General features: G+C 37.5%; 1 protein-coding gene across 1 annotated transcript; it reads left to right on the forward strand.

The window, feature by feature from the left end:
• The first annotated feature begins 1,107 nt into the window (after window positions 1–1,107).
• LOC107553042 (clustered mitochondria protein homolog) lies at window positions 1,108–21,299 on the forward strand. The gene is made up of 26 exons (XM_016235122.1): window positions 1,108–1,390; window positions 6,217–6,326; window positions 6,516–6,687; window positions 8,211–8,342; window positions 9,276–9,430; window positions 9,494–9,648; window positions 10,424–10,546; window positions 10,630–10,762; window positions 11,654–11,746; window positions 11,855–12,543; window positions 14,235–14,308; window positions 14,409–14,513; window positions 15,310–15,410; window positions 15,721–15,873; window positions 15,956–16,018; window positions 16,111–16,346; window positions 16,434–16,518; window positions 17,527–17,680; window positions 17,752–17,891; window positions 18,076–18,156; window positions 18,249–18,374; window positions 18,465–18,574; window positions 19,392–19,485; window positions 19,565–19,690; window positions 19,774–19,847; window positions 20,580–21,299. The coding sequence occupies exons 1-26, from the start codon at window positions 1,345–1,347 to the stop codon at window positions 21,052–21,054; spliced, it is 4,005 nt and encodes a 1,334-aa protein (XP_016090608.1). The 5' UTR covers window positions 1,108–1,344; the 3' UTR covers window positions 21,055–21,299.
• Window positions 21,300–22,460: the final 1,161 nt, after the last annotated feature.

Here is a 22,460-nt window from a genome sequence, read left to right on the forward strand (position 1 = left end):
TCCAGTCAATTTTAGTGCTTCAGTCAAAACAAGTAAGTTGCCAAGGCAACGTTTCTAAATTTTAATTCTATTTTATTTTAATTTTTACATGTTTTCTTTTTTTTTTAAGTTACTTTTTATGCTTATTTCTAGGTCCATTTTAGTTTTAATTTATTTCCAATTAATAATTTTAGTGCTTTAACCTAAACTTCTTTCAATCAGTTGCTAAGACAGTGTTTCTAAGTTTAAATATTTATTTAATTTTAATTTTAATTGTTTTACATTTTAGGTTTATTTTAAGGTCCATTTTAGTTTTCATTAATTTCCAATTAATAATTTTAGTCCTTTAACCTAAACTTATTTCATCTAGTTTCATGCAAAATTTCATTGTTTTTATTTATTTCTTTTTCATGTAATATTTATATTTTATTTTATTTAAGCTTTATTTCAGGTATCAAATTTAAAAAAATATATTTTTAGTTAATGATAATAACCCTGATGTATATCCATTGAATGAGAATTTGGAGGTTAAATGCACGTAATTGCAATGAAAATAACTTTACAGCACAAAATCTCATACTGTCTTAATTTTTTCTTTGTATTTTGTATATAATACATATATTTATGTATACATTTATTTATACCTTTATTTGACCCTCTAACTCTAGCACTTTCTATTCTATTTTAATTCTACTTTATATTTATCTTCTTTTTTTATTTAAAAAAACAAAACAAACAAACACTAGCTTTCTATTTTTTCTATTCTATCGACTTGTTTTTCTTTGGTGTGTGTGTGTGTGTGTATAATATATATATATATATACACCTTGCTACGTGTACTGTGTTAGGCTAACCGAGACTTGTCATTTGCACTTATATATTGTTGCTCTTTTGTTAGTTTTGACTGCTTTTATTGTCCTCATTTGTAAGTCGCTTTGGATAAAAGTGTCTGCTAAATGACTAAATGTAATATGTTCATTTTGTGTTGCATGCATTTGATGTACTTGGTGAGATTCACTAATGTGTGTATGTGTGTGTGTGTGTGCAGGATCCCTCCCTGCCCTGAAGGAAGTCAGAGGGGGAGGGTAACGCTCATTGATCTCTCACAAAATGGAGTGAAGTGTCACGCCTAGACAAACATGCCTGCAGTGGGCTGAGCAAGAGAGAGAGAGAGAGCAAGTGGGAGGGAGGAGAGGAAGTCCTGCCAGCACTGGAGGGAGTGGCCGGCCGAGGGAATGACAAACTAAAAAGGCGTGTTGGGTCAGTCACACCTGACAGCTCTCCAAACACATTGCACTAAACAAGCAGAGTGTCCCGAATCAAAGAGAAAACCAGCAGCTACAGAGAGAGAAAACCAGAGGAGAAATGAAGGACACAGCGAAGAAAGGAAACGGAGAGAAGAGAACTATGGGTAAGAGTTGAGCTGCTCTGATTCATTCCAGTCTCCTCCCTCTCTCTCTCAGCTTCTTCCTAATGCTTTCTCATTGCTTTGGATCAAGCTCTCTTTTGGTGCTTGTGTGAAAAGTTTCATGCCTACAGGGAGAAGCTGAACTCATGCACGCATTATGTGCATTAAAACACGCTCAGCTTGTGAAGATGATTCATTTTATGGTGCTTTCACTCTCTCTCTGCAAAACAAATACCAAACTTCACCTTTTACCTCCTGATATAGTCGTCCTCCCACTCCTGGCTGTCTACTGATTCACTTCTGTGTTCTTTCAGGCACTTACAAACACGCTCCTCTGTGAGATTCCTCATGGCATCAGGCCAGCGCCAGACTCAGACACATTCCTGTCTTTCATTAGGAGTGTGTTACTCTCGGGGCAAATGCATGTTATCATCATTCGTACTTGACATGATCGCATCACTCTTAAAGGGATAGTTCACCCAAAAATGAAAATGTGATGGTTATCTGCTTACCCCCAGGGCATCCAAGATGTAGGTGACTTTGTTTCTTCAGTAGAACATAAACAAAGATTTTTAACTCCAACCGTTGCAGTCTGTCAGTCATATAATGGCAATAGTTAATGGGCTCCACGGCTTTGAGAGTAAAAAAAAAAACATACACTGACAAAACCAAATTAAACCCTGCGGCTCGTGACGATACATTGAGGTCTTAAGACACGAAACGATCGGTCTGTGCAAGAAACTGAACAGTATTTATATCATTTTTTACCTCTGATCCACCGCAATGTCCAACTGTCCTGAGCGCGTTCACAACGCCCGGCGCGTGACGTCAAATAAATGCGGTCAGGCAAAAAATTCCACGTTGTCTGATGATATATCAAAATCGTCTTCCATTGTGATGACCTGTACTTCTAAATATCTTTAGATCATCGCAGTGCCAGTGAACACGTCCGCAATCTCTCTGCACTGTGTAAATAATGAGTGACGTATATGCACGACAGTTCGCTTTCGCACATGTCTACTATCATAGATATGTATAGATGCCCTATTCGACTGCTCCTGATATGTTGACGCGTCCGCCATTTTGGAACGTATTGCGGCCCATAGAAACAGTCACTAATGAGACATCTACTTATATATATCTATGTCTACTATGCCAGAGCACGTACACGTGTCACGCGCCGGATGTTGAGAATGCGCTCAGGACAGTTGGACATTGCGGTGGATCAGAGGTAAAAAATGATATAAATACTGTTCAGTTTCTTGCACAGACCGATCGTTTCGTGTCTTAAGACCTCAATGTATCGTCACGAGTTGCAGTGTTTAATTTGGTTTTGTCTGTGTATGTTTTTTTTTTACTTTCAAAGCCGTGGAGCCCATTGACTGTCATTATATCACTGACAGACTGTAACGGTTTGAGTTAAAAATCTTCGTTTGTGTTCTACTGAAGAAACAAATGGCGCTTTTCCACTGCATGGTTGAACATGGTACGGTTTTTCACTGGGTACAGTATCTGGTACCTGGTACTTTTTTTAGTACCACCTCAGAAGAAACTGAACAGTATTTATATCATTTTTTACCTCTGATCCACCGCAATGTCCAACTGTCCTGAGCGCGTTCACAACACCCGGCGCGTGACGTCAAATAAATACGGTCAGGCAAAAAATTCCACGTTGTCTGATGATATATCAAAATCGTCTTCCATTGTGATGACCTGTACTTCTAAATATCTTTAGATCATCGCAGTGCCAGTGAACACGTCCGCAATCTCTCTGCACTGTGTAAATAATGAGTGACGTATATGCACGACAGTTCGCTTTCGCACATGTCTACTATCATAGATATGTATAGATGCCCTATTCGACTGCTCCTGATATGTTGACGCGTCCGCCATTTTGGAACGTATTGCGGCCCATAGAAACAGTCACTAATGAGACATCTACTTATATATATCTATGTCTACTATGCCAGAGCACGTACACGTGTCACGCGCCGGATGTTGAGAATGCGCTCAGGACAGTTGGACATTGCGGTGGATCAAAGGTAAAAAAATGATATAAATACTGTTCAGTTTCTTGCACAGACCGATCGTTTCGTGTCTTAAGACCTCAATGTATCGTCACGAGTTGCAGTGTTTAATTTGGTTTTGTCTGTGTATGTTTTTTTTTTACTTTCAAAGCCGTGGAGCCCATTGACTGTCATTATATCACTGACAGACTGTAACGGTTTGAGTTAAAAATCTTCGTTTGTGTTCTACTGAAGAAACAAATGGCGCTTTTCCACTGCATGGTTGAACATGGTACGGTTTTTCACTGGGTACAGTATCTGGTACCTGGTACTTTTTTTAGTACCACCTCAGTTGAGGTTCCAAGTGAACCGTACCGTTACCAGCAGATAAACATCAAATTTTCGTTTTTGGGTGAACTATCCCTTTAATGCAACCTGGAGGCACTTGCTGTTGAGGGGTGATGTGGTGTTCATCGTAATTTTTATGCACCTTTACCCACTTTTCTGGGGTTAATCAACACTCGTGACCTAATGTAACCCCTAAACTTTTCAAATCCGGTGGATCAGAGGTAAAAAATGATATAAATACTGTTCAGTTTCTTGCACAGACCGATCGTTTCGTGTCTTAAGACCTCAATGTATCGTCACGAGTTGCAGTGTTTAATTTGGTTTTGTCTGTGTATGTTTTTTTTTTACTTTCAAAGCCGTGGAGCCCATTGACTGTCATTATATCACTGACAGACTGTAACGGTTTGAGTTAAAAATCTTCGTTTGTGTTCTACTGAAGAAACAAATGGCGCTTTTCCACTGCATGGTTGAACATGGTACGGTTTTTCACTGGGTACAGTATCTGGTACCTGGTACTTTTTTTAGTACCACCTCAGTTGAGGTTCCAAGTGAACCGTACCGTTACCAGCAGATAAACATCAAATTTTCGTTTCAAATCATCCCTTGGTGGAGACTGAAAGGCTGTAGGTTTGAATCCTGCATGGGTTGATCTGAGAGTAGATTGGATTCACATTGTCTATATTTATTTTTAGTTTAAACAATGAAACGGTTAGCACAGCTGAAGAGTGCTACACATTTGAATTAACTTCTTTATTTTTAATTTTCTTCAAGAAAATGAAGCCTAGTTTTTTTTAGGACCGTCAGATTTTTTTTAAATCAAGCTTTATTTACAACAACCGTTCCAGTTCCCTGGAAATCTGCAGATCTTTCATAAGCTCGATCAAGATGCTCCACCTCGGGTTGTTCCATGAGAATTGTCTAACCATCTGACTAGTTACTAGAAGCTAGATATCTTGAAATCGAGTGACAGGTCCACACAGACTTTGTGTTCACAAAAAGATCAGATTTTCACCGAATCGAAATGCCTGACATTCATAAAATTCTGCACATGCCCCAACAATACTATGTTTTTTGGATAAATGCATACCCAGGTCCGTTTAACACATTTTACCATGATTAAATGCATTCCTTAATGACCACAGATGAAATGTTGGTTTACAAAAGGTTAAGCTTTATATTTGACCTGACCTATGACTCATAACTAGAACAATAGTCTGAAGAACGATGATGCATCTCATCCTGAAAGCCGCTGTGTCATAATCAAGAGCTGTTTGACTTTGTTTGAAATCTTGAGCTTTTCTTCCTAAAGTCCATTCAGGTCTCTGAAAGAAACAGTAGAGAAAGGATCTGCTCTGAGTGAGGGAGTGTGGTGTATTAGTACTAGTAGCCACTCATCCAGCATCCGTTATCCACTCTCATTAGCCAGGGGGAAGTTTGGAAGATGTCTGGACAAGCTCATGCCGTATCAAGCCGAGTCTTGCTGTTATTAGAGATCTAAGACTTGCCTACAAATCCAACAAGAGAGACTCAAAGCTTTGGCTCTAATGGATTTTGGATGAAAATGTGTGTGAAATTTTATATGATTTCACTCACATTCATCTGACCCTTACAAAACGTTGGTGGTACCATATAAGATGGTAATACTGTGGTACTTTGATATACCCTATACCAGTCAAACGTTTGGACATGTGAATGTATTTGCTTCTCATGATCCTATAAAGTCTAAAGCCATAAATGCTTAAAATTAATTTTGTAGAGTAATATAAATTGTGATTCTGTATGAATATCTTTACTAAACCTTTTGAACATTTTCATTTTATTTTATTTGATTTATTTTTTAATTTTTTTAAATTAATTGATTAATTAATGAATGAATTATTTTATTTTATTTTATTTGCTTTTTGTTCAATTGTTTACAATACTTAAATCAAAAAGAAAAGATAAAACCACAAGATAAACAAACAAACAAATCTCTGGCCTCTTTTTTTATATAATCATTTATTTTATTTTATTTAGTTTTAATTAACAATTTTGTTTCCCAAGCAATTGTGTCTTGTTTTAAGGATGTTAAGATATTTATACAGGAAGATAAAACAAATTCTTCAAAACGTGTTTTTCTTTCCCACTGTGACCAAAGTTTTTTTTATTTTATTTTATACAAATAATAACTTTTAAAAATGAGTATTTATATCTAGAATTGACTGACACTGATTACAATGGTAGTACATGATCACCGTAATCATGGTACTTTAAAGGTACATTGTAATGCTATGGTAGCATGCCTAAAAAAATATAGCAATACCATGGTACTATTGTGTAGTGGATCTTGGATGGAAAACCCTCTTTCTTCAGTTGCTTTCGTGACATTTAGACAGATTTCTCAATTCTCTTATGTAACTCCTGGTTTGGCTTGAAGCGCATGTTTGAGCTCAAAGTGAAGAATCCACTCATATTTTACTCCCCTTCGTTCTGCAGATGTCTCATGTTCAGCGAATGGAAAAAAAACGACTGGAAGCAAAAAAGATGATGATGGATCACTTCCAGTGAAGATTCAGGGTGCAGGTGTCGAACCCTTTGAGCTGCAGGTGAGTTTCCATCATAAGAGCGCTAGTCTTGGCGTGGTGTAACCTCACATTTACTAGTCCGGTTTGTGCTGATCAGCAATGCAAATTTTTTCAAATATATCTGTCAACAGAACATCAAAAGATGCAAAGCACATGTCATCCTTTAATGTTAAGATTGGGTCGTCTTCGCTGATAATGTTTTCTCTGCAGGTTCATGGATTCTGGCTGGTCCAGGATGCCATCATGACCGTTCTGGGCAGAGAGGAGGTGGCACCGCGCATGTCAATCGCTCTGGCCCTTTCAGGTGTGACCCTCGACCCCATGATGGAGCTCCAGGACGTCAAGGGCTTCAAAGCTGGAGTCGCTCTCCGTCTAGTGGAAGGTAAACTGCAAGACCTTCTATTTGTGCATTTCTAAAAGACCATATTATATTCAACATGGATATGTTTGGTGGGAAATCCAGATAAAACTATATGTGTTTGGAACGTGGCTGTTGGTTTGTAGCTGGTTGTCCGACCTGGCTGAGCTGGAAAACTATCATGGACCGTCTACCATGTTTCAGAAACCAGCTTGACCAATTTAAGCTGGTAAGAACAGCAAGTTTCAGGGTTTGGACAGCACAGTAAAAACTGGAAACGGCAGGGAATTATTATTATTATTATTTTTATTTTTATTTTTTTTCTCTGTCTGAAGAAGTCATTGAAATGCATAGAAACTTTGATGAATCATAAAATGTTATAGTGAATATATATTGTTATAATTATCTAAAACAATTTATTGGCTAGATATTGCTCAGATGTACAGTGCAACTTGTTCACAAGTCATATATATTATAAAATGTCTGATTTGTGTGTGAATCTATTTGAGTTTGAATCAGTTGAACTCTGTTGTTTCCGGTTCATGACAGTTAGGGTATGTCGAAAAACTCCCATCTCATTTTCTCCTCCAACTTCAAAATCGCCCTACATCACTGTTTTACCGTTTTTTTTGTAAAGGGCATTTGATCTTCTTTGCATGTTCACTTTGTAAACACTGGGTCGGTACTTCTGCAGCGATGGAGGACGATTTTGAAGTTGGAGGAGAAAATGAGATGGGAGTTTTTAGACCTACCCTAACTGTCATGAACTGGAAAAAACAGAGCGTTTGAGGTTTAAAAGTATATAAATTGTAAATTCTTTTAGAAAATGACCAATCGTTTCACTAGATAAGACCCCTCTTCCTCGGCTGGGATCATTTAGAGCCCTTTGAAGCTGCATTTAAACCGCATTTTGGAAGTTCAAACTCGGGGGCACCATAGAAGTCCATTATATGGAGAGAAATCCTGAAATGTTTTCCTCAAAAAACATAATTTCTTTACGACTGAAGAAAGAAAGACATGAACATCTTGGATGACAAGGGGGTGAGTACATTATCTGTACATTTTTGTTCTGGAAGTGAACTACTCCTTTAAGCGAGAATGACCAGCTGGTAACTGGTTTGTTGTGAGACCAAGGTGGTCTACCAACCTAGCCAGGTTGGGTTAGGGTTGAACTTGGTATAGCTTGAACTTCAACTTGGTACAGCTAGAAACCAACCACCGTGTTCCAAAATGCAGCAACATTAGTGATAATTTCCACAGGGATAAGTAGTGGGGGGGGGGGTTGCTCTACTGGTCTTGCAACTTCTTGATTTCATGCAAACCGTTTGATGGTAAAAAAAACTAATGAATCTTTTCTCTCTGCCAAGTGAGTCACATGGCACTCATTATGAGCAGTGTGGGAAAATAAATGATAGAATAGAAGATGTTATTGCTCACTGGATAAATCATAGTTTTACAAGATGAGACGCCTTAAAATTCAGCAGAGCAGTGGAGCTGGGGAAGAGGCCTGATTTTGGTATGATGAAGTGTTCTTGTGTGTGTTATAGAGCCGTACTCGCCTCGATCGGCACAGGCTCATCTGGCACGTGTGCAGGACATGCTGAAAGCTGTCAGGCCCCAAGACGCCCTGATGGAGGGCCGATCTCCCGCTGTATTGAACACACTCACCCAAACGTCAGGTAAGAAATACACTCTAGTACATTTACATTACTGTTGAGTTCTGTTGATATAATTATGTTGATCATTATATCAACTTAATATTGTGTGTAACTCAAATTTCTACATTATTATTATTATTAAATTTTTATTGTAGTAACTTAATGAACTTGAAACCTGACCAGTGGATTTCTAGTTCCCAGCATGCTTTGCATAGGATTAATATATTTATTTATACATTATTTATTTATTTACATATTTTTTTTCTTTTTAATATTTTTATTTTAGTTTAAGTTTTAATAATCATATTGTAACTTGCTTTTGTCGTTTGTCATATTTCTATTTAACTTTTAATTTGAGTAATTTTAGCACTAAACTGATTTAATTTAGTAGCCAATGCAACATTTCTATTTAAGGTTTTTAAATTTTTGTTTTTCGTCTATTATTTTATTTTATTTCAAATTTTATTATATTTCAATTACAGAAAAAAATGAGTAGTTTTACTCTGTTAACAGTAAAAACACTGATCCAGTATCTTGATAACTTTATTTTTTTATATTTTCAGTTTTCTTAATAACTTTGTGCTTTTGTCATCTGTCATATTTCTATTTAACTTTAATGTAAGCGTTGGTTTTAGTAATTTTAGTACTTTAAGTTTTGTCACTTAGGCAAGGCAACATTTCAAATTTTCATTTAGGGTTTTTAAGTTTTTCATCTAATATTTGTATTTTATTTCAGCTTTATTTAAATTACTGACAACTATTTTTCATAGTTTTAGTTAACAGTAACATCACTGTTCCAGTATCTTGATAACTTTGTCTTTGTGCACAAATGTTATCATAAAATACATCAAAGTGATTTTATTCAGTATTGCCTCTAAATAATTTAAAAAGCAATAATAATTTTTTAAGCCCATGGCAATGAGACTCTGATTGTGTGTTTTATGTGTGTACTAGAAGCCCCTCCCACTCTGCACTCATCAAAAAACAAACGAGCCAATAGTAAGACAGAGCAGTCTGGTGAAGCCCCGCCCCCTCCTGCCTGCATTCTGCCTGGAGCTTCTGAAATTCCTCCTTTGACGACCCTGCTACCCACCAACACACACAGTGAAGTATGTCAAACACACACAAATAAACTTTCAGGCATTTGCACTCTCAAACGGCTTCTCTTATAGGCTCCCAGTTACCTGCTGGACCTGTCACTCAGCTGTTGGAACCCTCCCCCTGGTTTCCGGAAGCTGCAAGGTGACTTCATGTACATCAGTGTCCGCACCCTGGAGGGCAAGCATTGTGACATCACTTCCTGCCCACGTGGATTTTACGTGAACAGGTAAGACTCTCTGTATTGCTAAATTCAGAACAACTCACTCCCATACTATTGCTATTTCTGCCTTTTTTCCAGTGTGACAGTCTCACTATTTAAAATGCACAAAACTTAATCAAAACTTACAACGTACACAAAACTGGAATAAAAAAAGCAAAATAACCATTAATTTTCAAGATTAATTAATTTATTAACCATTCATTTTCAAGAAAATGTAGCTTACTACTGTCTAAAATGTTGATCATTGCATTTTGCATACAGTTTCATATACTATTTCTTAAATATAGTAGACATTACACAATATATACTAGATTTTGCATAAAGAAAATTAAGTCTAATTTAAACACACACACACACACACTCACATATACAGTATATATACATATATTTGATGTCAATGATGTACTTCGTTTGTGGTGATTAATTTAAAAATGTATTTAAATATATTTCAAATACAATTGTATTGCAGTATGTTTTTTTACTTTGTTGCATTTAAATTTTTGTTAATGTACTGTATTGCAGTTAAGAGAATGAAAAAAAGGAAATAAAAAAGGAAAACATCTGGATACATTACAGTAATGATCATTTTTGGTTGCATATTGTTTGTACAAAATAATATTATTCTTATTTTTTTCTTTTCATTTTACTTCACATATTGGGCTGTTTTCATGAGATTCACCCAATAATGTAATTTTTGGAGTAACAGACTGTTTGTGGCATATTAGATTCACAGAATGAAAGAGATTTTTTTCAAAAACCAAGCTGTATTTTTGTGTTTCAGGTCGACCCTCGAAGTGTTTGACCCTCGTCCTGCTCAGTCGACTCCAGTGTGCCACTGTCTGACCGACCTGCTGTCCCACATCAGCCCACAGTTCAAATACAACCTGAGCACACTGCGGCACAGGTGACCCTCACACACACACACACACACACACACACACTCTCATCTCTCTCAGTATAGTTCATTGAGCGTCTCTGTCCATTCAGGCCGTCTCTGCCGGCTGAGGAGATGCTGTCCACTCCGTACCGCACAGTCAGCTGGCTGGGCATCTCCTCACTTCACTCGCACAAACCCAGCTTCAGCGGCCGGCTGGGTCTGGACCAGGACCTCAGTGCGCAGGTACACACCTGTCCCGCACTCACCTGTTTCAGTGCTCAAACACAATGATCTTTATTGACATGACTCTGTGACATATATAATTGCAATGAAGCGTATAAATGCATCAATATCAGCAGTAAAAAAAAAAACTGTAGTAATGAAAATAAACTAAAATAATATTATTTAATATTAATTTAATGTAAATATTAATAAAAAAATCTATCAATATTAATATATATATATATATATATATAATCAATATCAATGTTACTATTTAAATAAATAAATAAAATAATTAAGTAAATTATATTAACATCGACAATTTTACTGTATTACAGTTATGAAAATCACTATTAAGAAAAAAACTTAAAAGTAAAACCTATGAATGCATTACTGTAATGAGAATTTTTGTGGGAAAATGTGCATAATGTCACAATGCAAAGAAAACAAATCCTAAGGTTTCAGAAGGAGTGAAGTATTGGATTGTTTTCATGAGATTCACTCATTTAATTAATGAAAATAATATAATATAAAATGAAATAAATAAAATATATTTTTAAATATTTATAAAAAAAAGCTAATATTACTTAATATTCAATATTTTAATTTTAATATTTACAAAAATAAAATAAGCAAGTAAGTTATATTAACATCAGCAAGATATCTGATATGCTTATAATCACATAATATGAAATGCAACAATTTCTAATTGTTCTATTTTGGATAGAGAAGCATTTGATAAGGGTAAAAGGGTTTTCCAAAAAAAATTTTTCTCTTTTGTCTTGGTATTTGTCACAGTGAAGGAGATGTTTCTCACAGATTCTGTCTCTGGACCTGTCTGTTCTCCTCTGCATGTGCTTTTGTCCACCTGACTGTGTGTGTGTCATTCACATGTTCTGTTTTGTGTTTTAGGCTCCTGACTGGAATAAGGAACTTCAAACAGCCAGAGATCTTCCTCAGAGGAGTCTGGAGGAGAGACTTCAGAGGGACCGAGCGTTACTGCAGGTCTGAGGCTGAGCACACATTTGCCTAGAGATCCACAGACTTCTGCTGTTTCCATATAAAGTTTATTATTACTACTACAGACTAAACTGAACTCTTACCCTTCCGCAGGTGAACAGCGCTTTTGTGTGGGCTGTTGCTCAGGCAGCAGAGAAGGTGATCGATGGCTTTGTCGACTCAATCAGCGGTTCTCACGGGGACCCGGCGTTCTTGTGCGGCGGCGTGTTCATGAGTATGCCGGCACACGGAGACCAACTGCTGGGAGGAGAACGGAGTCACAGAGCTGCTCAACGTCTTGAGCTGAGATGTGTTCAGGCTTACAGCGACCTGGACGGAGACCTCCAAAACCTGCACACCATCCCCACTGCACTGGCTGACTACCGCGGCGTTCGGCTGTCTGCGCAGGGCCTGGCCCCGGGTATTCAGGGCCCCGAGCAGGCTGAGGTTCCCAGTGGCCTTTTATACGGCTACAGTGCAGGGCCGCTGGAAAATCCATCGAGACGGAAACTCCTAGAGCTGCTGGCTCAGTCCGCAAAGGCTCTTTCTCTGCAAAGACATGCGGTTTTGGGGCCGACCGGGCATCAGCTGCCCCTCTTCACCTCTGTAGATGCCCAGGGGATTCTGGGGGCCGATGGTCGGTATTACCTGCTGGATGTGTATCGTACTATGCCTGCTGATGCCAACTTCCTGGTAGAAGATGGAGAAGAAGGAGCAGAAACGGAAGGGAGTTTTCCCCGACGGTACCCTCACGTTTTGTGTCGATTACGGCCGGAGCTAGTGAAGGCGTTCATTCAACACAAGTGAGTATTGACAGGTTTCCCCAAGTGCTTACATTGGTTGATCAAACAGATAGCCCCGCCCCCAAATTCTAGTTACTGTTGCGAACTCGGACAAATAAACAGAGTTGCTAACTGTCTTACAGTGACAGCTGTCAGTGTGAAAACCTTGTCCCTATATCTTTTTGATACATTTTGGACACAGAAGGACCACCATTCAAGTGGGACTTAAATATGCCATGGAGAGATATATAAAAGATTTTAAAATAACTATTGTGGGTATTAATTTGGAAGCGAGGGTTTACGGATCACAATGCAAGCGGGAAAAGTCTCATGTTACGTTCGTCACGATCGCGGATGACAACATCCCGGATCAACACTGTTCATGTATCGCAGGGTACAATTAAATTAATTTACATTTAACCAGTTTAATATGAAGAGACAGTGAAATGTTCGATGTGTGTTTTTGCCCTACATGTGAGAACAGTCCGCTATTTAGGATTGTACACTAGCATGGACTCACTAACTTTAACGTTAGCTAGTTTTAGCCAGAGATACCTTACTGAAGCACAAGATGACATTAACGTTCTGCTTGAGCAGAAAATTAACGTTTTTATCTTCATTGGGATTGGAGGTGAATGCTTAGGGACATTTTGCTCCATTTTGTTTGGGTTTAGGAAATAGAATAAAATAAATTCCAATTGCCCATCCTCTCCGGATACCTGGAATCAGTGTTGCAAGCATTTTTGAAGCATAAACCCCATAAAAACGATGCGAGCTTCGGATCTTCCAATGTTTCTCTATGGTGCTGAAAACTAAAGATGTCCGAGTATCGCTCCTGTGCAACTGATACTCGACTGCTATTGGCTCATCTGCATTCGAGGGGAGGGGCTTACCGATAGGTCAATTGGTTGAGCTTCGTTTGTCGGAATGCTACAACAAAATATTTAGTGTCTTTCTAGCAGTGTTGTTATTGTTAACTAAAACAATTTTTGTTGTTGTTGATTGACATAAAACTGAAATAAAATATTTTTGAAGCACTAAAATTACTAACTGGAAATAAATGAAAACTTAAAGTAAACTAAAACTGAAATAAAAAGAAACTAAACCTGAATAATAATATTCAAAATAGACAAAAACTAATAAAAATAACCAAATTACTAAACAATTTAGTCAAATTTAAATTTAAAACAAAGTATAAAAATAAAAGCTATAAATATAAACTATTTTGTATATAAATGATATTAAAATAACACTGTTTTCTACTTTGACAAAGAATCAGTTTTCATGTTGCTCAAAGTCAATATTTAGGAAAATTATTTGTATATTAGCTGCAGCATACACATTCAGCACAGGCCAGTTTTGACAGGTATCTCAAGTCTTTCCATTGGTCGATTAAACTGATTTAATTCACACCATTGGTTGAGCCATTGTTGCTTTGTGGAGGTGTTCAAACTAAATATTATTACAAAAAAAATTATTTGTACGTAAATTGCAGCAGTGCATAATGCATCGTGTCATGAGCAAGCAACAATTATTAATGCATGAATCAAACACACAGAAAGCCATTTTTTTCCCCCACACAATCTCATTATGTATATGTAAAATTTTGCATATTAAACTGGGATACAAGAAAGTATTTCATTTACTTAGACACTTTAATTTAAAATCTACAAACCAGAGATTTTATGTTTGCTTATGTCTTGATGTTTCAGACATGCTGAGTTCTCACAGCGAGTGAAGGCTCACATGGAGGAGAACGGAGGGGTGGAAGAGTGTATGAAATCTGGTGAGAAGTGTTCATTTTCTGTCATGGGATGCTGGACTGTGTGTCTGAGATGAATTTGTTTAACAGGAATAATCCTATGTGTTTATTTGTGTGTTGTCAGCTGATTCTCCGAACATAGACGCAGTCAGAAAAGCTTGCAAAGATGTCGGATCCGTCAGTGGCATAATCTTTGAGATGCGTTTCAACCCTAATGTCTACTCCCCAGGTCAGGAAAAGCTCATTCTCACAAAACAAAAAAACCCAAAGCACTTCAAGATCCATTAAAGCAAACTACATATAAGGTCCGTTCCAAACCCTAGTAAGTTTCCCGAGTGAGGCAATATTTAGTGAAACTGAACCTAGTAAGTGACTCATTTTGAAGCACATGGGAGACTTGAAATGTTTCTATGCTAATGACTCGAACACATATAATACTGAGTTAAATGGGATTTGACTATTTTTTATACTTATCTGTCATAATGCATACTGGGATTGACTTTTCTATGTAGCATATATTGATTTAAGATGTTGCCTTAGCCATTAGGCTAAAAAGCCAACGTAATATTCCTGCCTACACTCTTAAAAATAAAGGTGCTTCACGATGCCATAGAAGAACCTTTTTGTCTAAATGGTTCCATAAAGAACCTTTAACATCTGAAGAACCTTTCTGTTTCACAAAAGCTTCTTTGTGGCGAAATAAGGTTCTTCAGATTACAAAAACACAAGAAAGAGATGGTTCTTTAAAGAACCTTTGACTGAATGGTTCTTTGTGGAACCAAAAATGGTTCTTCTATGGCATCGCTTGAAGAACCTTTTGAAGCACCTTTATTTTTAAGAGTGTACCTTTTGAAACAGCCTTGACATCACAAGCCATCGTTAGATTTTGGAGCAGAACTGATATCATCACATCCATCTTCAACAGAAATCATTACGTTTAGCTTCTTTACAGCCAAACTTGAGAATTTCCATAATTAGAGATTTTGTTCGAGACCTTAAATATTGTTTTCTGTCTCTTCGGGTAGGTGTGGAGTTTCCCAGCTCAGACAGTGACGCCGTGGAGCTGCAGAAGAGATTATTGAAGGAAGCAGCAGCTTTTATCATAAACGACCGGATACCGGAATTTGTGAGTGTATTTTGTGTTTTTATCCACTACTGGTCAAACGTTTGGGCTCAGTACGATTTTTTTATAAACTTGGAAGGATGCATTAAATTGATCAAAAGTGACTGTGTAAAGTTATGACATTTATACTCTTACAAAAGATTACTATTTCAAATTAATACCGTTCTTTTGAAACATCTATTCATCAAACAATCCTAAAAAATGTATCACGGTTTCCATAAAAATATGAAGCAGCACAACTGTTTTCAACATTGATAATAATCAGAAATGTCTCTTGAGCAGCAATTTTGATCAAACAAATGTGTACTTTCAGATGAACGACTGCATTCATGGCGCTGACATACCAATGGATGGTGCTTCTTTACGACAAGCCCTCCATCAGAAAGGCATAAACCTGCGGTATCTTGGTCACCTGATCTTGTCCATCAGCCAATCAGATCGCAAACATCAACTGAGACACATCACGGTGAGAACATGATTTTAAAATCCATTATATTGGGGGAGATTTTAAGTTTAAGAAGCATTCTAATCATATCTCACTGTCTCAGAGGTTGGCGTTTGCAGAGATTGTAGTGCGCTGTGCACAACGCTTCTTCAGTGGCTACGTTCAGGTATTTCTTTTCACGTAGTTAATCTGTAAAGATATTATTTTTTAAAGGGATTGTTCTTTCAAAAAAATTTAATTGTGTCTCGTGTCGTTCAGGGAGTGGAAACATCTAACCTGTCAGCAGCAGCGAGTCATTTCCTCTGCTGCTTATTGGTTCCCCACTTCAGTTCCGCGTCGAATGGGGAGGAGTCTAAGAAGCGCTCCAGGAGGCGGGGCCGTGGAGGGGGCGGGGCTGCCGACAGCACGGCATGGACCGCACTCAGTGGGAATGAACTGTGGAGTCTGATCTGTCAGGATGCTCAAGAAACATACAGACTTAAAGAAGGACTAGGGTGAGCCAAGATCATCCATTTCAAATACTGTAACCCTCAAGTGTGTCCAGTACACCCTGCGGCTTCATAAAGTAATATTTTTTACAGGTCAAATGTGGATCATCTAGTAGAGCAGTACGGACTCCAGAAGATATCCTTGTTGAGAGAGATGTGCTTGAAGACTGGCATTCAGGTATTGCGTTGAATTAAACAATGGCTAAACTTTAAAAAACATTCTAGAATATTACTATTTCTGCAATCTGGTTTGTCTTGATGGCATGCAGTAACTTTGCATAGGGTATGCTCGGCTAGCAGGTTAATTTAACGGTAAAATAATTAGAGAAACAGAGCAAGACGTATGCAATTTGTAGCTTTTAACTAATGACTATTTAAAATTGACTGAAACTAGTTTTGGTAATAGTTTTGGTATTTTCATTTTTTATTTTATTAATTTTTTATTGCCAAGGTGTCATGAAAAAAAACTATTTAGCAACAAAGAACAAATGTACAGACTTATTTTAGTACATATAACTAGGAATGAAAAGCAACAATTCTAAAAAAAAAAAAAAAACGATGAAATAAGTAATAATACATCTCAGCTAAATATATTGCATCACAAAATACATTGAAAAAGCTTGTTTGATCAGGAGTCAGTAAGATTTATTTTTAAAGAAATTAATACTTTTCATTCAAGATTCAATAAATTGATCAAAAGTGACAGTTAAGACATTTAAAAATTATTTCTGTTTCAAATAAATATTTTTCAATTTTCTGTTCATCAAAGAATCCTGAAAGATTTAATGTATCACGGTTTCCACAAAAAAAGCACAACTGTTTTCAACACCGAAAATAATCAGAAATGTTTCTCGAGCAGCAAATCAGCATATTAGAATGATTTCTGAAGAATCATGTGACACTGAAGACTGGAGTAATGATGCTGAAAATTCAGCTTTGATCACAGAAATAAATTACATTTTAAAATATATTCAGATGGAACAGAGTTGTTTTAAATAGCAAAAATATTTTGCAATATTTACTGTATTTTTGATCAAATAAATGCAGCTTTGGTGAGGTCAGACTTCCCTTGATAGCATTTGTGAGGATCTTTGTTGATATCTTGTCGGGGGTTTGTGCTGTGACTTTCTTTTGTCATAGTCATAGAGAAAGCATTCTCATCAGCGTGTCTGTGAATGTCCCACAGCTCCGTCTCAGAGAATACATTCTTGACACCCGTAACAAAGCGCCCATCTCTCCTGACGACGTGCTCAACATCCTGCCCGTCGTCAAGCACATAACCATGACAACCACCGACGCCACACGGATGTTCACGGCGGCTCAGAAAAGTCTTCAGAAAGGTATTCATGACCCAGTGTGCAGTAACTGAGTCATGTGTGAACAGCCTCGCCTGACCATGTTTTCACCGTAGGGTTACTGGAGCAGGCGTACGAGCAGCTGAAAGAAGCGACATACCTCTTCGGTCGTGTGTGTGATGACCTTCACCCTGAAGCCTGCCATTGTCTCAGTCTGCTGGCCAAAGTGGCCTATGTACAGGGCCATCCTGCTGAGGTGTGTTTGTGTGTGCTGTCTAGGGTGTGTCCTGATGCCCGGTGGCTTTTTCAACATTTTTAATGTCATTAAAGATCAAAATGACTTTGAACAAATGTTCTGTTACCGTTACTGGAAGAACATGTGTTCAACATTCCAGAATGTTAGTTTGTTATCCGCTCAATGTCTCTCTCGTCTCCTGTAGGCTCGTAGCGTGCAGCTGAGGGTCGTGGTCATCAGCGAAAGGGTTCTGGGTTTCGATCATCCCAACACCATTCAGCAATACGTGAGTCACGCTCTCACTAAACCAAACAGACCTACTTTTTTAAAATGCACAGAGATCATCATTATCTGATGCAATTACTTCTTTTGTTCCAGGTGTCTTTGGCAGTGTATCTGTTAGCTGGAGGCGAAACCGCTCTGGCGCAACGCTGCCTGTATCGTGCCAAAGTTCTTCTGCTGGCGGTTCACGGAGCAGATCATCCTTACACTGCAGTCATTGATGTAAACATCATCAAACATTATCAAGTTATCACTGATCCCAAATAGAAATACTGGTTTGAATGATAATGTTTTTCTCTTTTTCTCCCTCAGGCTTCTCTGGGATTGGTTCTTCAGGGAGAGCAGGCATTACAGTATCTACAGAGTGCACTGAAACTCATCAGCTCCTTCAGGGGAGACGCAGACCTGACGACAGCTCTGATGTAAGCCAAGATGCTATAATCATAAAAAGAAAATAGAGGGAGCTGTATAGTAATCATACAATAACCTGCTCGGATGCCACAAGCACTAAGGCTCTGTTGCAAAACACTAGTAAGCTGCCTATATAGACGACTTCTAATCATCATAGAAGCACACTCAACATCCACTTCCAAAATGATACAACGTTCTAAGATAGCATATTTTGGTCAAAATAAAATGCAGGATCGCATATATCCTTCACGCATAAGACAATTCCATAATGCACTGCAAAAAAAAACACATCCAAAATGGTGAATAAGTTTAAGGAATTGTAAAATTACTGAAAAAAAATGTTGTGCCATCTATTTAGAAATGGCCTTTTTAAATGTGATATTCGTGCACCGTGTGGTCTTTTTTTTTTCATGACATAATATTATTGCCCCAACCAATTACACACAGTAAAACCATAAAATACTCAAAAATACTACTACCAACAATAGAAAATTAATAAAAAGATACAAATAAAGTAAAAAATAAAACACACTTCAATCAAATAAAATAAGAACTGAAAAATATAAAAAAAAACACAAATACATCATTTAAAAATAATAAATAAAATTTTTTTTAATAAAAAATTAAAGTTGCCGCTCATGAAGAGCGTATTAGTTTAGTCACTTATAAGTTTTCAATTTTGGTTACTTTAAAGGTGGCTGGGTAATTTGACACTGAGGCAGCTCATTAGGGTTTGGATCAGAGCCAAAGTAATCAAACTCATTTAAACGTATAATTATGTTACCTGTCTGTTAACTTTGCTAGAGGTGGTTTTTGATTGTTTGGCAGGCACCATCTGCTGGCGCAGAGACTGTGTGTGGCTGGAGACTACAGAGGAGGCATGCATCATGAAAAGGAAGCTCACAGCATCTTCCAGAGCAAGGTCAGATTTCGTATTCGTGGGTTGAATTTTTGCCTTGAATAAATGATAATGTTCTGAGCGTGTTTATGTGGTGCAACAGTACGGAGAAGATCATCCTCAAACCAAATGCAGCTCTGATTTCCTGAGGAACATTACCCAGCAGGCTGTGCGTGTAGAACGGTCAATTCGTCAGGGAGGCACGGAGCTTTGTGATACTCCGCCTGAGGTAAGCACAGCTTGAAACCGTTGTCTAATAGAGCCCACATGCGAAGACTTGCAGGTTTTTGTTAAACATGAGCTGTGTGTCAGGGTTTGGTTCCCTCTCAGGACACCACGCTGGAGCAGCTCGCTCTGGTCAATGGCATACTGAAGACTTCATACAGGTAAGAGACTTTCAGGATTTTACTTTTTTGAAATTCAGAAACATGTTACCTTACAAAAATCAACAAATAGAGAAACATCACCTAAATTAAACAAATAAATAATAATAATTAAACAAAAATTCTGTATAAAAAATTCCTATATAAAAAGTATTTTACCTATATATATATATATATATAAACTTTTCATATACATGTATTGTTTGTTTGTTTATATAGTTATTTATACATAAACTCAAGTATTTATAAAGTATTATAATGTTTGAAAATGGCACAATGCAATATCTGAATACTTTCCGTACCCACTGTATATATATATATATATATATGTACATGCACACAAATTTTTTGTATTTCTCATTACTTTCATAATTTTTTATTAGATTCTCATAAATGCAGTGTTTTTATTTAAATAAGCATAAATTTATTATTTCTGCATTATCGTAATCATAATTTGGAATGGAATATGTTTTTAAAAAAAAATTATATTCAAATAAAATTGTTGCTTGTTAGCGGGTGTTACTACTATTATTACTTGCTATAATTACATTTTGAAAGAGTTCATAAGGCAAAACAAAAAGTAAATAACAACAAAAAAAACTTCTGGGGAGGCGTCAATTTTGTGAATGATTTGCATTTAATTTCTGCAGAATTCTAGCTTCTGATTCTGTATATGGTGCATTTGTAGTTTATGGAAACTGAAAGCTGAATAAATCACTGTTGTTTCTGCTTAAGCACAAGAATGATGGAGTTCAAAGAGAAGTTGAAAGAGATGAAAGCAGCAGAAGAGGCTGAAAAGGCTAAACTGGAGAACTCTGAATCCACCAATAAGAATGAAGCTTCAGAGCTGCAGAGCAGTAATGGAGAGGTTACTGAGGAGGCCACAGCGAATGGGGAACAGACGCAAGAGGCCACAGACGCAAATGCAGAAAGTCCGTCAGCGGAAACCAATGCTTGTGAGAAATCAGACCACTCAAACATGAATGGCCAGATCGAGTCCCATCTGCATAACGGCAATTGTGCCACAAAAAACGAAAGTGAGGAGGAGGAACAACAATCAAACACCACTAACGGTGTCTCCACTGAGAGCCAATCAAAATCAAGTAATGTTTTGATGTCAGTAAATGAAGCACAGTCAGAATCAGCAGTGGTGAACGGGAAAGAGTGTGTTGTGAAGGATGATTCTGAGAAACAGGTCGAGACCGAGTGAGATATGAGGAGATAGATCCAGTGTTTGACACATGACTGTACAACCATATCAAATCAGTGCCTTCACTAATAGCACGAGAGAGAAGATGAAGCCAACTGACAATCAAAGTTCTGAAGTCATTAAAATGTTTGACTAAATAAACTCTCATTTCTGTGAGTGAACATTGGTTATGCAACTGTCATAATTTTGTAGTTTCTTTTTTTTTTTGGCAGAATTCCATTAAAAAAATATATAAAATTGTGATATGAACGGACTTTTTTCTCCTAATTCTGAGTTTACTTTTTTTTTTTTTTGCTTTCCGCCACAGAATTAAAAATAAAAATGGTAATTGCGACTTTTTAATCTCACAATTCTGGCTTTTTTTCTTGCAATTGAAAGTTTATAACTCAAAATTTTGAATTAACATCTCATAACTCTGCGTTTAAAAGGATAGTTCACCCAAAAATGAAAATTTGATCTTTATCTGCTTACCCCCAGGGCATCCAAGATGTAGGTGACTTTGTTTCTTCAGTAGACCACAAACGAAGATTTTTAAGTCCAGCCGTTGCAGTCTGTCAGTCATATAATGCATGGCAACAGTAACAAAATCTATGAGAGTAAAAAAAAACATGCACAGACAAATCCAAATTAAACCCTGTGGCTCGTGACGACACATTGATGTCCTAAGACACGAAACAATTGGTTTGTGCGAGAAACCGAACAGTATTTATATAATTTTTTACCTCTAATACACCACTATGTCCAACTGCCTTGAGCGTGCGCATGGCATCCGGTACGTGAGGTGTGTACACGCTCTGGCGTAGCAAGCGCCGGAAGTGATTTCTCGCACGTACATGTCACTCAGTTTACACAGTGCACAAACATTGTAGGTACGACGGCTAATCAAAATGGTACTTACTTGCGCTTTTCCGGATTGTTAAATCCAACTCATTTGTTCATATGCACCCCTGTAATCGTTGCAATAACATTACAAATACAACACATTACTCACTCTATTGACAGCGTGCCATTGGGTCTCTCTGGCCTTGGACGTTGCCTCCAGTTTATACGTGGCAAGCTAAACACAATGTGCAAAACGCTGCGGCTCAACAGCGGAGAAAAGTCTGGATCTTCAGTCAGGCAGGTGTGTGATGGGGCACCCTCGGCAATGTCCTCGTTGGCGTCTTGTAGTTGTGGCATTGCTATGTTCCATTCGTGACAACAGATGCTCTCCACTTCTGTTGGCATCTCACAACACTTACTACAAGAACACCACCACTTTTGAAGAGATCTCTGTCTCTCTGAGGCTTGAAGACGTGCTGCTGCAGCAGATGCTTCCTCCATCTCTCTGAGTTCTTGATCTGAGTATTCTGGTTCAAATAAATACGGTTGGGCAAAAAAATCCACGTGGTCTGTTGATATATAAA

Source organism: Sinocyclocheilus grahami, unplaced genomic scaffold, assembly GCF_001515645.1.
Source record: "Sinocyclocheilus grahami isolate Dianchi unplaced genomic scaffold, SAMN03320097.WGS_v1.1 scaffold463.1, whole genome shotgun sequence".
Lineage (NCBI taxonomy): Eukaryota > Metazoa > Chordata > Actinopteri > Cypriniformes > Cyprinidae > Sinocyclocheilus > Sinocyclocheilus grahami.

Bases quoted from the DNA above. Each gene is read 5' to 3' on its own strand.
- LOC107553042 (XM_016235122.1), top strand. From the start codon at position 1,345: ATGAAGGACACAGCGAAGAAAGGAAACGGAGAGAAGAGAACTATGG. The intron at 16,019-16,110 runs GTATTTCTTTTC...CGTGTCGTTCAG, and splicing joins TCTTCAGTGGCTACGTTCAG to GGAGTGGAAACATCTAACCT. The intron at 18,375-18,464 runs GTAAACATCATC...TTTCTCCCTCAG, and splicing joins CTTACACTGCAGTCATTGAT to GCTTCTCTGGGATTGGTTCT.